Here is a 14,164-nt window from a genome sequence, read left to right on the forward strand (position 1 = left end):
AAAACTTACACGTTTCCGCCGGAAATCATGTAACACTGAGGATATTTTGCAGCTGAGGGGCCAAGCCACAGTTGCGGATCATCACAACGGAATACCTATGCAAATAAGAAAGGGGCCGACTGCTTTTGACAGGTACTCTCAGGCCATGTAAAGTCGTTTACCACTATCCGTTAAGCGAAAGTATTTAAAAAGTATTTAACTTACTCGTACTAACCTATGGGGCAGAAACGTGGGATCTAAAAAAAAAGGGTTGAAATTAATATGAGGAGAATTGAGCAGGGTGCCAGGAAAACAAAAAAAAGAAATTGATATCCTGGTCGAAGTCGAGAACAAATCAGTGCGGGCAGGGCATGTAATGCGAATGCAATACAACCGATGCTAATTTAGATTAACGGAGTGGATTCCAAGATACGGAAGGTCTTGCAGGACACGTCAGAAAATCAGGCACGCAGATGAGAAAAATCTTGAGGCGATAAAGTGGCTCCAGCAAGCACAGGACAAGGTCAGTTGGAGGGATGTGCGCGCGGCATTTTAACTGCAGTGGGCGTACTTAGGCTAATGGCCATGATGATAAGCAGAATGCAAACGTCAGGAGCTTACGTGATTATGTGAGTGTGGCGTTTTAGTTAATTGAATATGCGCCTAACACAACACGAAAAGGTACAGAATATTTCAGCCAGACCTACCAAACCAATGTTTGACATTGCTTTGCTACTTTGGAAACACTCAAACTGCACCAACCAAAAAGTGTAGACAACAGCAGAGTACGGTGTGGATATAAACATCCATGACCAGTTTTTCAACGAAAAAGGAAAAAATTAATTAGCTTAACTTTTTACCAAAAGGAAAAAGGAAAATGGAAGTCTTAACATTGTATTCAAAGATGCGTGATCGGTGTGTTTGTGTCTGGATGCCTGCGTGTATGTATGTGTGTGTGTGCGTGCGTGGGGCGGGCCTTCTTACAAGGCGCTGTGGTCAAGTGGATTCTGCTGAGCACGAACTAGCCAGAACCATAACCGCCACTGTCAGTTTCAGTTTGGACGTAGCCTGTATGTCAACTTAGCTAAGCGGACCAGAAGCCAAGCGAGCTGTTAAGGCTTTAGTGTTATTTTATACTCGCATGAATCTAACAGGCACAGCACACTACTGCACCACAATTTTAATGTCCCGTACTATAACGCCGCCTCAAAGCAAACTGGAATTTTCAAGGAATGTAAAAACGACTTGACTGCACACGTCTTTTGATTCGTTTCATTCCGTAAAGATAAAGGCGTATAAAGTGGAGAGGAATGTCACAGGGAAAGAGCGGAAGAAAGCAAGAACGGGACATATTACGCACTCTCTCTCTCTCTACACCTCTCCCCTGGCCCCTTTCTTGTTTGCCCTTCTTGCCTGATAGACATGGTGATTATAGCGGCCTTGGGGTCGACACGACCAAGGCGGGGTTTCGCAGGAGCAGCGACTATTATGTTTTGAACACTGACGCACTCGTCTAAAAATCAGTTGTTTACGGGCCTGCAGCTTCTGTTCCTGACGTATACCCCGGAAACCTAATGAGAAGGCACGCAATTATCGGCGCGGTACACACACGCATAGCCAGAGTGCTGAACAGACCCTCGCTATTCCCACGGCGCCGTCGGCCTCGGCGTGTCTGACGCTCTCCGTCCGTCAAAATGCTCAATTCTATTCAATGGCGCCGCTGCCCGTCTGCACTTACCCCTGAACTGTGCATTAGAATTGCCCGCTACATTACAGAAACTGGCGCACTCACTCGCTGATAGACCGACTTCTCTGTTCGGTGCAGCGCTTACACATTTAACGGTCGATCAGTACGCGAATCTTTGCCAGGACAAGGCGCAAACGTGGCTACAAGCGCAGAAATTGGAGCGAGAACCACAGCAAAAAATGCTACTGCGGAATGTTGTATGTTTTGGCCGAAAGAAAATAAGGCAATTGCTACCACCGTTTTATTACGTAAAATTTCCCACGCCGCTTTTTTTCCACCGAGCCCTGTAAAACAATGTAGAATATGTCTGATGCTAGAATAAGGACGGATCGCCACCACGGGATTACAGTGTCAACAACGCAGTTAAGTTTAGAGGAACCTCTGTTAAAATCAAACTTCTCTCAGTCCCGCAGCCCCGCTCCAAGTCGTTCCTGCCGAGCGCGCGGGATTTTTATCGAAGGGTTTTTAAGCAACACCACATCTTATGCGTGGATGCGTCAAAAATTAGGCAGCTGTACGGCATACGGATGTCGCCCAAAAGGGCACCATTATTGGGCAGAGATTTGGGAACACCTTTTGCATAGTAAGCTTCTCATGGCTCCGCCATAGCCCCAGTGCATATGGTTGACCCTTCCGGTCGCTGTTATTGCTCCTCTCCGCGCAATTAGACTCAAATTTTCCATTTCGCTTTTAAAGAGCTTCTGCTTCCGCACACCTAGTTTCATTAAAAGATTCCTAAGTGCTGTTCTGCTATCGAAATATACAGTATATTTTTCAATAATTATCAACAATTTTGTTGATAATTACTTTATTTGTGAAACAATTTTTCTGGAAACTATTTTCAATCTATATAGATAGAACCCTTCTGGCATGCAGCCTATTGGATATGCGATCAAGTGAGAATGACTTTCGGATATTATATGCCATGAGCAAAAACTTCTTAGAAAACAGAAAAAACTGTTCTTGTGACATATAATTAGGGAGTAATGAATGAATGGATGCTCACACTCTGTTCCCTCTTATATTACTCACGACTGTAGCAATGCAGAGGATATCAGTACACATGACTTCAGTGTGGATGTAAGCTGCAGAGCAACTTGTACCAGACCAATGCATGTGAGAGAAAAAAAATGAAGGCTCAGTGAAACAACAACCAAACTTTCGGAATGCGGTGTGCCGACAAGAAAGCAAGGTGCGTTTTGTCTTTCATGAAGGACTCTTCCTTCCCAGGTCGCAAAGGCGGTGGCAGCTTGTTGATTAGATGCAGCTTCACAGCATGCATAACGTCCAAGATGGCACTTGTATCTTCGCTGCATACCTGCATAGGATTTGTCTTGAAAGGACTGCTTTTAACACGATCAAGGGAGTTAAAGAGCCACAGATGTGGTGGCACACTGCTGAAGACTTATTCGACAACTAGCAGAGAGAACAAAAGGTCAAAACACATGAGAAGTGCCCCAAAAAGAAGCATTAATGTTTAACGCTGCTGCTCTTCCCTGTTCAGTGTGATGAGCCATGCCCCAACAAAAACAGTGGCCTCAAAATGTTGGGCATTGTCCCGGAGCATGACTTGGCTCACGTTCTCGCACAGGACTTCTTTACCCTTTTTTATTTTAAGAAAAGAAGTAATGAACAAAAAACACGCTTTTACATTCATTTTCAGCACAGTAATACAGTACTCATGAGGGATTACTGTAAACGTACTTTATAAACCAAGCACTCCTAGACAGTTAACAGCAAGAACACGTGCCATATTGATGCCTAATGCTGCTCGATAAACACAGCAGAGTTAATTTCCCGTGAGTATGGAACAGCAGAACACTGACTATGCCTCAGTTTGAAATTTCAGGTCTATCACAACAGACGCAGTTACTGTGGATCACGCACGTGAAAGAAAATAAGTGTGAACAGCATGACAGATATCGTGACTTGTGATGCACTGCACAAATTGTCAATTTATTCTGCTCATAAAAAAGATGGAACACCAAGCGGATAACAAACATATCAAAAGCAAGGCAAGCACTGATATGGCCTCACATATGGTCCCTAATGTAAGACCCCAGAAACAATTTGCAACTGAGGCTATGACTACAGTCCAAGGTTGACACCAATGAGAACAATGAATGAGGAGGCTGATACATTGTCTTTTTCTAGAGACCAACGAGCGAAATCTAATTTGCCATTGTTAAAGAGATGAAGAAGGCAAACTGAAACTGGCCTTTGTCTATCGGTGACCGAGTTCTAAAAAAAGGAGGCCACCTGCCACCTTTGCCACCTGCCAACCGAAGCTTCAGACAAACGAGCAGATTTTTCCAACATCAGGGTTCTAATGTTAATGCACTAAAACTGCTGCTGGTCAGGCAGCACAATGTGCATACCACATCTCTGCAAGCTCCTGACACAGGACTGTGCCCCTATAGGGCTTTAGGTATTGGGTTATTGCATGCCTAAAGCTAACACTGTGATGCTTATGACGGCAAACAAATGACACCACTTCAGAAGCACCCACCTGGTACAAATCAGTGAACCAGTGCAAGCAAGCATTACAAATATCTCGATGTAACTTTGGACACTGAGCTAACCTAATCACAAGTTTCGACCAAACTCTTCCTGCAGCCAATCAAATGCAAAAATATGAAGTCTGGAATGCAGTAAAGCCATGCCAAGCTAAGCAGGGTTGCAATCGCCTGAATGCACCTCACGCAGTGCACACTATTTGTGCTGCACTGCAAGTACGAGCCTGTGCTTTATCAATCAACCTCAATCTCAGTTAAATGCCTTCATTGGGGGACAGTCCCATTTGCACGGCACCTAGAACCTGACGTGCTTCTCTCGGCGCTGAAGCCCCAGCAAGCTTGAGTGCATGCATATTCGGCATGCGACACTTGCTGCATGCTTCCTGTTGTCATCACCTTTGACTTGTTCTCATCTTTTTACAGCGCAAGCTGTTATATGCTCGCCTGCATCGGCGTCGTCCTCCTCACACATCTGCGAACACAAGAGTCAGAGCAGAGCGTGCGTGCCAGGGGAAGATGATGAACAAGAAGAACGAAGAATAGAGCGCAAGAGGAAGAAACAGAGCGGCAGGTTCTCAGACAAAAGTGACAAAAAAAATTGCCTCTCCCGTAACCGAGAGTAGAGTAAGCATGAAATGTTTACGGGCCTAACACAGGCTCCATTGCTCGGCTTAAGCAGCTGTGACGGTGGCGGCATTGAAATCCAGGACGATGCAGAAGCGTACGCGGACACGACGAGACGCAGGCCTGACAAGAATGTATATGCAGCGCGTTCGAATACTCCGCGAGCGTGTATACATCTGCCTGCCAGAGGGGGAAAGGGCATGAAGGCCCTGCGGCCGGTCTTTTACATGCGTGAGTGTAGGACCGCAGCGCCATCCTTGGGGAGCACGCGAAAGCAGTTTTTCAGCCGAAACCCTTCTCGCCCTGGAGCTCCCCTCTTTCTCTAAGCGGCCTTCTCTCAAAGCCCCTAACAGATCACGTATGACAACGAAGTGCATTGTGGCATCTATGTGCTTTTTGCACGCGTTATTAGAAATCGGAAATTATAATTCCGTGCATTATCAAATGCACAGCTCGACTGATAACTTGATAAGCATTGAGAAGACACTGGCAGCAGTTATTTTTTGTGACTCGTTTGGAGAGCAACCGGCGCTTGTATGCCGGTCCCGTAGGAGGGCTTAGAGAGTCTCGTTGAATCTCGATAAGCCTCGTACGGTGCCCGGATGTTCTCGTTTCAGAGCCCGGCTGAGTGGAACTCAGTGTCCGGATGAGTGGAATTCAGTGCCCGGATGAGTGGGTTTCAGTGCCCGGTTGATGGCTCTCGGTCTCGGCGTGACGTCACCACACTGCCGACGACGGGCGCTAAAAGCATTTCATGCTTAAAAAAACATCAACAGAGAGGGCATAGATGTAACCCTGAGGGTATCAATAAATGAAATAAATAAATGAAATGAAAGAAGGAGACAAGGTAGGGCGCCTGAACGGAGCACAATGCAGCAGTGTAGATAGGGGGCGCAGCGATGTCCCATGCTATGAGCAATAAGTCCCTTCTTTACACCTAAAAATCACTACTTCTGTGTGACGTTCAGAAAATACCCTTGCATGTGACGTCACGTCAGCAAGATCGCTCCTAAGGCGGCCATGTTTATGAACCGCCTGGCTGCAGCGCGTGCTTCAGGTCACAAATAAACAAAGGTGTTTCGTGCTGCAACTGGCTCCTTCGTGCTTTTTGCATGGCAATGCCCTCTCTTCCAAATATGCAGTCCTTTCACAAGGGCTACAAATGGCAGTTGATTCGATCGGTGCAATGAAAAGGTTCGGCAGTGTGAGGTCATGGGCCCCTCACGACTGAGCGGAGAAGAGAGTGGGTGTTAGCCAGTTTGCGGATACTGCACGGCAACTTTATCAGCTACTTTGAAGCCCCCATTTGAAAGTGCACAAATCACTATAATCAAACATTTCCCTTGTTAGTTCACAGGTGACAGCCAGTCAGCAATGCAGCTCGAGCAAGATGAAGTTTATTTTAGAGGTCAGCTAAGCTCCTTGAGCTGGATGAACTTATTTCGAGGTGTTAATGTAGCACTGCTAGTAAATGTTAGTTCCCTTTTTTGCTGCTGAAACGCGGTTCACAGAAATGTTGATTTCGGCCGTCAGCTGCGGTGGTATGAAGATCAGCGCACAGCTAGGGTGCCTCGATACTGAACGATGCATCGAGGCATCCTACCCACAGCTTGATTGATGTCCCCACAGTGTCGGCCTTGGCATGCTGTTTACGGGCTTCAGGTCGCCATTTTTTCGCTGCGTAGTGCATTCATGCTTGGCGCTGACCCAAGGAGGATAGGACTCAGTCGGGATTTGTCTCCTCAAGATGATTGGGTGGTCATCATTTCAACGCAAAACATTCAGGTTAATCAGCGGTACTTTCTTTGTTAAGCCATTATCACATACTCTAAAGTCGAAATTGCAAATTTGCCTGTTATGAAGTGTGCACCACATACATAACAGTAGTGGCTCTCATGGGCGAAGTGAGCACATTTAAAGAGTGCCACACGCAAGCTCTATCGCTGTGTTCAGCATGCCTTCATTCTCTTTCACAGGGAGCAAGTTTGTGTTCATTAGATGTTTCCTACTGTGGCGGCTACAGCTGCATTTGGACCGGCCGAAAATCGCGCATGCTGTCATGCTGAAATGATGTGGAGTGCATACTGCAGGTGGAGGTGGTTCTTAAACATGGCAGAAATATATCCCAGGATTCCTTTCACAGATGCCAGAGCAGGCTATGCACACAGGCTATGAGGGACGCCGTAAAGAAGGGCTCTGGAAATTTCTACCACCTAGGGCTCTTTAACGTGCACTGACATAGAAAAGTACACAAGCCTTTAGCACTTCGCCTCCATCGAAATGCGACCGCCAAAGCAAGGATAGAACCCGCATCTTTCGAGTCAGCAGCCGAGCCCCATAACCACCAAGCCATCGCGGCAGCCCATACCAGAAAACCGCAGGTCTTACACTACATTTATTTCTTCGGGACCACGTCAACCATGCGAATGATGTGCACAGCTCAAACATGTGCCCGCGCCATAAGTACAACTGCAGTGAAAACGCGACATTCTGCACGTCACTGAATTTCTAGGGCGACGCAAATAGCCCCACTGGACACAAAGCCCCGCGTCGCAAGGTCCCTGAGCTTCAGCTCGTTCGTAGGTGACCAGAAATCCCAGCGACCCGGGTGAGACTCCTTGGGCGGCGGAAAGGCAGCCGGGTTGAGGCAGAGAGGCAAGCGCATGTTCTGCGCCTGGTCCCACGGATGCACCAGGACCAGGCAGATCCTACTGGTCAGGGCCCAGTCGGCCACCTTGCGCCACGTGCCGCCGCACAGGCAGAGCGTGAAGCAGACCAGCACACCTCCATCAGCGTCTCGGCGCAGCCTGGCGTGCACCCGGAAAGCGCAGTCTGCCAGCTGGGAGCATTCACTGCGAAGAACCAGCTCCTCGCCGCACACCAGTCGTGATTCGGCGCCAACCAGGCCCGTGACGTAGCAGAAGGCGAACCCGGCTGGCGCGACGGAGGCCGTTTTCTTGGTGACGTCCTGCGACGCCGCCTGCCGCGACTCGGCCGCCGCCGCGGAGTTCGTCGCCATATTTGAGGGGGCCCTCGCGCAATCTTCAGCACTGGACGCCGCCTCGGCCGTCGGCGGGGCCGAGTCGGACTGGGTCTTCTTGCGTTGCCTGGCGACCATCGAGTCCACCCTCTCCAGCAACTGCGCCTCGGTGAGCGACGTCAAGGCACCGTCGGCGCTCTTCGACGGCTTCGCGGCCTTGCGGCGATCTCCCCTGGCCGCGAAGCCACCGCGACTTATCAGCGAGGTTTCTGCTGAAGGGACTCCGGAGGAGCCGACGGACGCCGAGAGGATGGAACTGCCGGGGTTATCTTGGAGGAGGGACCTGATAGCGGCGACGATCGGAGGATTCTCCCTGCTCGCGTTCTCAGCCGAAGGAACTCTGCGGGCTCCGGAGCGCTTCGCTTTGTCCCCGCCCTTTCCCGAAGCCGATTTGCCACGCGAACGAGATTTGCGGCTGCTGCTAGACATGTGACAGGCGTCCTCGTTGGAGCTGTCGGCCTCGGCGTCGCTGGCCGGCTCAACCTTGTGGACTGCGTCGCACTCCTGGGAGTGGTGGTACAGGGCGGTCCTCTGGAGTATGGCCAATCCGCAGCGCGGGCAATGAACCTCGTTGTGGTCGCAGCTACGCACGAAGTGCTCTCTGATGTCGGTCAGCATACCTACGAACGTGCAACCGTGGGACGCATTGGGACAGTGGGCCCGAAGTTCATTGACGCCGCCGCGGATCGAGTCCAAGGCCTCGACCGAGTGCTCCGCGAAAAGACTGCCGTCCATAGGACAGACACACTGCTGCTCGGTGATGCTCTCGAAGCACGATGGGCAGAACACGTGGCAGCAGGTCGTGAGCCGCTTTGGAAACGCCGGCAGTACCCCGCAGAGCGCGCAGCAGAACACGTAGGGAACGCTGTCGACGAAGTCCAGCGGTCGCCAGTCCAAGGGCTCGCCGAAGCCCGTCAGCTGCCGCTTGGGACAGTGGTGCACGTGGCGGCTCATCGTGACTCTCGGCAACGGCGAGAAGGTCCTTCGGGCGGCCTCTTCGTATCAAGGGCGCTATACTAACGCCACAAAAATACAAATAAATGGCGGCGCCGCGTTGCCGCGGACGTGGTGTGGCGCTTCGAGGTTGACTCGACGACGACGACAAGAAAGACGAAGGCGCAGGCAGTTCTTCTATGGAAGTCGCAACACGCGCGATGACCTCTTTCCGGAATTACGTTAGTCAGCAAAGGTGATCAGCCGCTCAACACAGTTTAAGCGTAGCTTCAAGACATTTTAAGAATTTCGATAACATCCCAAGCCCTAATTAGGCCAAGTGCCATGGTAAGCACGCCACTAAATAGTATGGACAACGATGAAAAAGAAGTGGTCGCGTTTAACACCCGCGATCATCCTAAATGTGAATATTGTCCTGATATCTGCAGGACTACTCAATGGCGTGTTTTTCTCCCACGTTTTCATATAATATCTCTTTGAAGGTGCACATCATTTGAAGACAGACAACTCTTAGTCGCCAACTGAAAGTGCTCACACGAACATGCTCTGTTACTCTAGCTACACAGTGTACAGTTTTCTGTTAACGAGTTAACGTTGTCATGGCAATAAAACCTGCCATGATAATCCTACCTTCGTAGCTGATGAGGGAATAAACAGCAGATAAAAGCTCTGCTGTTTGATATATCTGAATATGCAATGCTAAATGCATGAGAGCAAGTACATAGAGCCAGTGAGAGGTACTGCCTTATGACAGACTGAATAAACACAGTACATTTTTCGTATCTCTGCACCTTACATTATACTTATGACATACTTGGCATTGGTGAAATGCCAGTTCCATCACTCTATTTGCTATGAGACCGCCTGGGATGGTTCTGTCCATTCACTCGCCACAGCATGTTACTACTTATACGGAGTGGATAGTGCGAGCTAACTCATGAAACAAAAAATAAAGTTGTTGTTGTTGGCCACTGGTGAAGTGGCCGTGCCCGCAGTGGGGAATAGGCCAGGGTGTGTTGCAAATTCAAACAGGAGAAACACATAGATGTTATCAAGACAGATAATTAGCAAAATTTTGAGTTAGCTGTAAAGTAAACACTACCTCGCTCACTGCATGAGGCATTTCACTAGTTATGGGGTGCTTTCTCTTCTGCTGCAAACGTGAAGCAGCCACAAATGCTTGCAAACGGGAGAGACAAAAAGGGCAATAGGGAAGGGCTTTAACTGCTGAAATAGCTTCATCTGCCTTGCACTGAAGCAGTGAGGAGCTCGAGAGGTAACCTGCCATCTAGCAACGAAAACAAAAAAAAAGAAAAAAGAAAATGGAGCTGCAAGTCCTCTGAAAATAGTTAAGTGAAGACCTTCATGCATTACTGTAACTACCTGTAATGCCTTACCGTCACGCGTTACGGTAATTAGGTCAGCATGACCTAATTACAGTAGTGACTAGAGACGGGAATCTTCAGGCACTACAACGGTGTGCGACGAAAATATTGTTACACAGCAGCATGGTGAGGAACGAGACGACATGATAGATCCGACGACATGTTAGATCCGACGACATTCCAGTAAACGCCAGCTGAAAGTGGGCATGTCTTCAATTCTCTACCCCACTACCTCTTCATGACAATAGTAGATGACCAAACAGACATTTGAGGGTAAGTCCGAATTGTCCAGGCAAGTCTGGAAGATCGCTGAAGCCACAAGTGTTATACCGACTAGCAACTCCAGTCACGATAAAATCAGCCGCCCTTTTTTGGCAAATAGCTTCAAATTCTCCCTCTCCATTTCCCACTTCGTCTTCTTTCTCATAATTGATATTACTGTGAGCAAATGCACTAACAATAAAGATTGAAGCAAGGATGACTCCACAGGAGATAGGATACAACCATGGAAAAGGTCAAGACCAAAAAACAAGGGCAGGAATGTGTAAATAATAGCAAGGCAAAGAGAATATATTTTGTGGAAGAAAGTTCATTCAACACAGCCACACTGAACACAACCAGCACAACTAATTGAGGTGCAAACAATTAGGAAGAAAAATGGGCTGCACGCCTTGAACGAAACACCCTGAGACAGCCACGTGTGGTGCTGAGGAAAATGCCAGCGGCATGAGTACCAAGGCAGTAATAGGGGATATTCAAAATTCCGCAAGTGCGCTTTCCCACATAACTATGTTGCCCCAGACAAGATGGCCGACTTCGCTATCGATGAACTACGTGGTCTACAGGACAGGCGCTAAAGGTGTGGATAGAATGTGAGAAACATATTTTGGAAGAATCAAACAAAAAACCAATGTTTCTTGCTTTGTTTCAGCTGGAAACGCATGGTCAGCCATCTTGTTGGGGGCAACATTGTTATGCGGGAAAGCGCACTTGCGGAATTTTGAATATCCCCTATTGTACAACAGCCCTACACGCCACATTAAGGGTGCACACAACCTAAGTTGGTCAGCTATGTAGCAATAAGGACCGTTATAAAAAATAGCAGAAAGATTATTCAACTTCTTGTAAGTGCTAATGGGAATACAACTACGAAAAGAGCTGTCACAAAAAAAAAAATGCAGCGCTAACAGCCCATACATATGCCAGTGTGCCTCTACAGAATTCCTGTACAATTCAGTTAACAGCGGCCTGCAGCATAGCAAAAGTAAGGTTTACTTTTTTTTGCTAATAACTGGCAAAAGCGGTCAGACAGCTGTGACAGAATGCCTACTGCACCCGAAACAATTAAGCCCTCCATGTCCAACATTCGCGGAAAAAAATTTTCGAATTCGAAAATTGTAAGGTACACTATGGAAATATCGTAGGTAATGGTCTATTCTTCTGATGTGCAGCAAGATATATTTCTTTTAAAGTTTTCCATCACTCACATTGAGCAGTAAAGGCTGCTATATAAAACCAAAGAGGATGCGCTTTAGAACATATATAAAAAACGTTAAGAGCAAAAAAATGCAGGCTTGCCGATGGGAGATCTGCGGATATATATTGATTGTTATAGTGAAATCATACAATATATGAAAAAAATTGCGTTCATAAACTCTTTTCCGCTCAAAAATGCGCTCAAGAATGCTTCCTAGGGTAGTAAGCTTGCACCACAGACACATGCAACAATCCCGCCAACTCGCAGCTCACGCACAGGACTCGTTTAAGGTCAACAATTTTTTGCTGGACATGGAACATTACCAAAAAGACGTTGAAATCATCCACCACGCTCAGATCCATCATGACCCTGAGGCACTCCTGGCCAGAGATGGACTTCACCCTAATTTTTTTGGCGTCCAATTAATGGCAGACAACATAAAGTAGCGGCTGAGAAACACATTTAAGCGGACGCTACAGCCCACTCATGCTCCCTCTCCCACTCTGGCCAACAATCAACAACAGACCACCCACAAAAGCGACAACACCCAGGAACGAACACAGCCTCCCCCCGCTAGGACCCAGGACACCTCCACACAGTTCACTCCAGAGACTCGCGACCCTGGCACACAGGCGGAAACCGTGGATCCCACACCAGCGGAACAGCACGTAGGAATCCCACCGGAAGTAGCCACTAAACAACAAAGCCACCACTTCACACAGACACCTACGCGATTAGTGACGCACACTAGCACCCAGATTTTCACCGACGCGGACCTCGACACCGATACCATCCCCAAACAGAAGTCCCCTAAACACACAACACCCGTCAAAAGGTCCACTCGGCCCAATCGCAGATGACTTACACCTGGCAGCACCAGTCGCCCCGAACCCAAAAGACGAATTTTCCTGGTCGCCAGAAAACTAGCCACTAAACAAACTACCGATTCCACCTACACACTTACAAATCCTACTCGCAGCACAGGACAATACCCAAAGGACTTCGAGTTAATGTTAGGTGCTCCCTCGGTGCGCTCAGGCCTGAACTCCTCGCTCGATGGCAAAAGGTTTCAAATGACGCATCCCTTTCATTCATAGCTATTTTAAAAGAACATTGTCAAGAGCAGTTAAATTCCATCGATGATCAACTTAGTAAGATAGAACTAAATTCGGACGAAAGCCAGGCACTAGCAGATTTTGTAGCCAGAAAGGAACGCAAGCTGCACGATAAACAACAGCGTAAACAAATTAGAGATAAATTTCCGCTAGATACCAATACATCTGGACAGTTTAACAACCGCCCGCCAATTTCGATACAGACAAAAGATACGCCTTTTCCGCCGCAGGACACTGACAGCAACATTGTGGATATTTCTAAATCCCTAAGTGATAGCGACAAACGGATCCTGAAGCATGGCCTTACATTTTGTCCAACTAACAATAATTTTAACGAGTATGAACTTCACAGAGATCTCACAGAATTTGCGCGAAGATTGCGAATTAAGGAATTCTTTACCGAAAAAACGAACACCCCGATTTCTAACCTAGCTCTTTCCCGTAACACGTGGTCAACACGTGCTCACCCTACTGAAGTAACCAGCCTTAATCCCATCCCTCTCAAAGCCGAAAGCACGTGGACGCCGGAAGCGCAGCAGAGTCCCGAATTAGACTTGTACATTAAATCTGTCTCGAAAGAAATTATAGACCAAACAAAGCAAGCTCGAAAACGCAGAAACGTTACCCCAACGGAACAGGCTACTCTGAACCACTTAGCTTCTAGAACCGATATAGTCATTAAGCCTGCAGACAAAGGAGGTAGTATAGTTATCCTGCCGGCCGGAAAATACAAAAAAGAAGCTTTTAGGCAACTCAACAACCCTGGTCATTATAGAAAATAAGATTCAGATCCCACTTCAGAGTTCTGCAAATTGATTCTGAACAAACTGGCAAACTTATTATCAAGGGAACTAATCACACAGTCTGACTACCACTTCTTAAATCCGCTAAACAAACAGGCAGGACGCTTTTACCTACTTCCCAAAATCCATAAGGTTTCCGCAGAAGACTTGTTTAACGCAGATATCCCCGGCAGACCTACCGTTTCAAACAATAACAAGCCCACAGAGAACTTATCAATTTTTCTGAACAACTATCTTGGAGATATTCCCACCCACCTCCCTTCCTTTGTCGAGGATACACCGCACTTTCTCCGCATAATAGAGTCTCTGAATGACGCTTCCATTATCCCAGCAGATAGCATACTTGTCACACTTGACGTCGCCGCTTTGTACACAAATATTCCCATAACTGAAGGTATCGACACGCTCTCCAAAATTCTAACTCAAAGTCCTCACCCGCACGAAACTGAAGTGTACCCCACGCTACTTGAATTGGTACTAACACTCAACTACTTTGAATTCGATTCTTCTTACTACGTTCAAGT

At 47.6% G+C, this 14,164-nt stretch overlaps 1 protein-coding gene across 1 annotated transcript; it reads right to left on the minus strand.

The window, feature by feature from the left end:
- Positions 1 to 3,661: 3,661 nt before the first annotated feature.
- On the minus strand, positions 3,662 to 13,849 carry LOC149336122 (uncharacterized). The gene has a single exon (XM_089552608.1). It carries the CDS (start codon positions 8,858 to 8,860, stop codon positions 7,364 to 7,366), a length of 1,497 nt encoding a protein of 498 aa, XP_089408734.1. The 5' UTR covers positions 8,861 to 13,849; the 3' UTR covers positions 3,662 to 7,363.
- Positions 13,850 to 14,164: the final 315 nt, after the last annotated feature.

This window comes from Amblyomma mixtum, chromosome 7 (genome assembly GCF_055824585.1).
Source record: "Amblyomma mixtum isolate Tamu chromosome 7, ASM5582458v1, whole genome shotgun sequence".
Taxonomy (NCBI): domain Eukaryota; kingdom Metazoa; phylum Arthropoda; class Arachnida; order Ixodida; family Ixodidae; genus Amblyomma; species Amblyomma mixtum.

Coding starts and splice junctions, on each gene's coding strand:
- LOC149336122 (XM_089552608.1), bottom strand. CDS start 8,860: ATGAGCCGCCACGTGCACCACTGTCCCAAGCGGCAGCTGACGGGCTTC.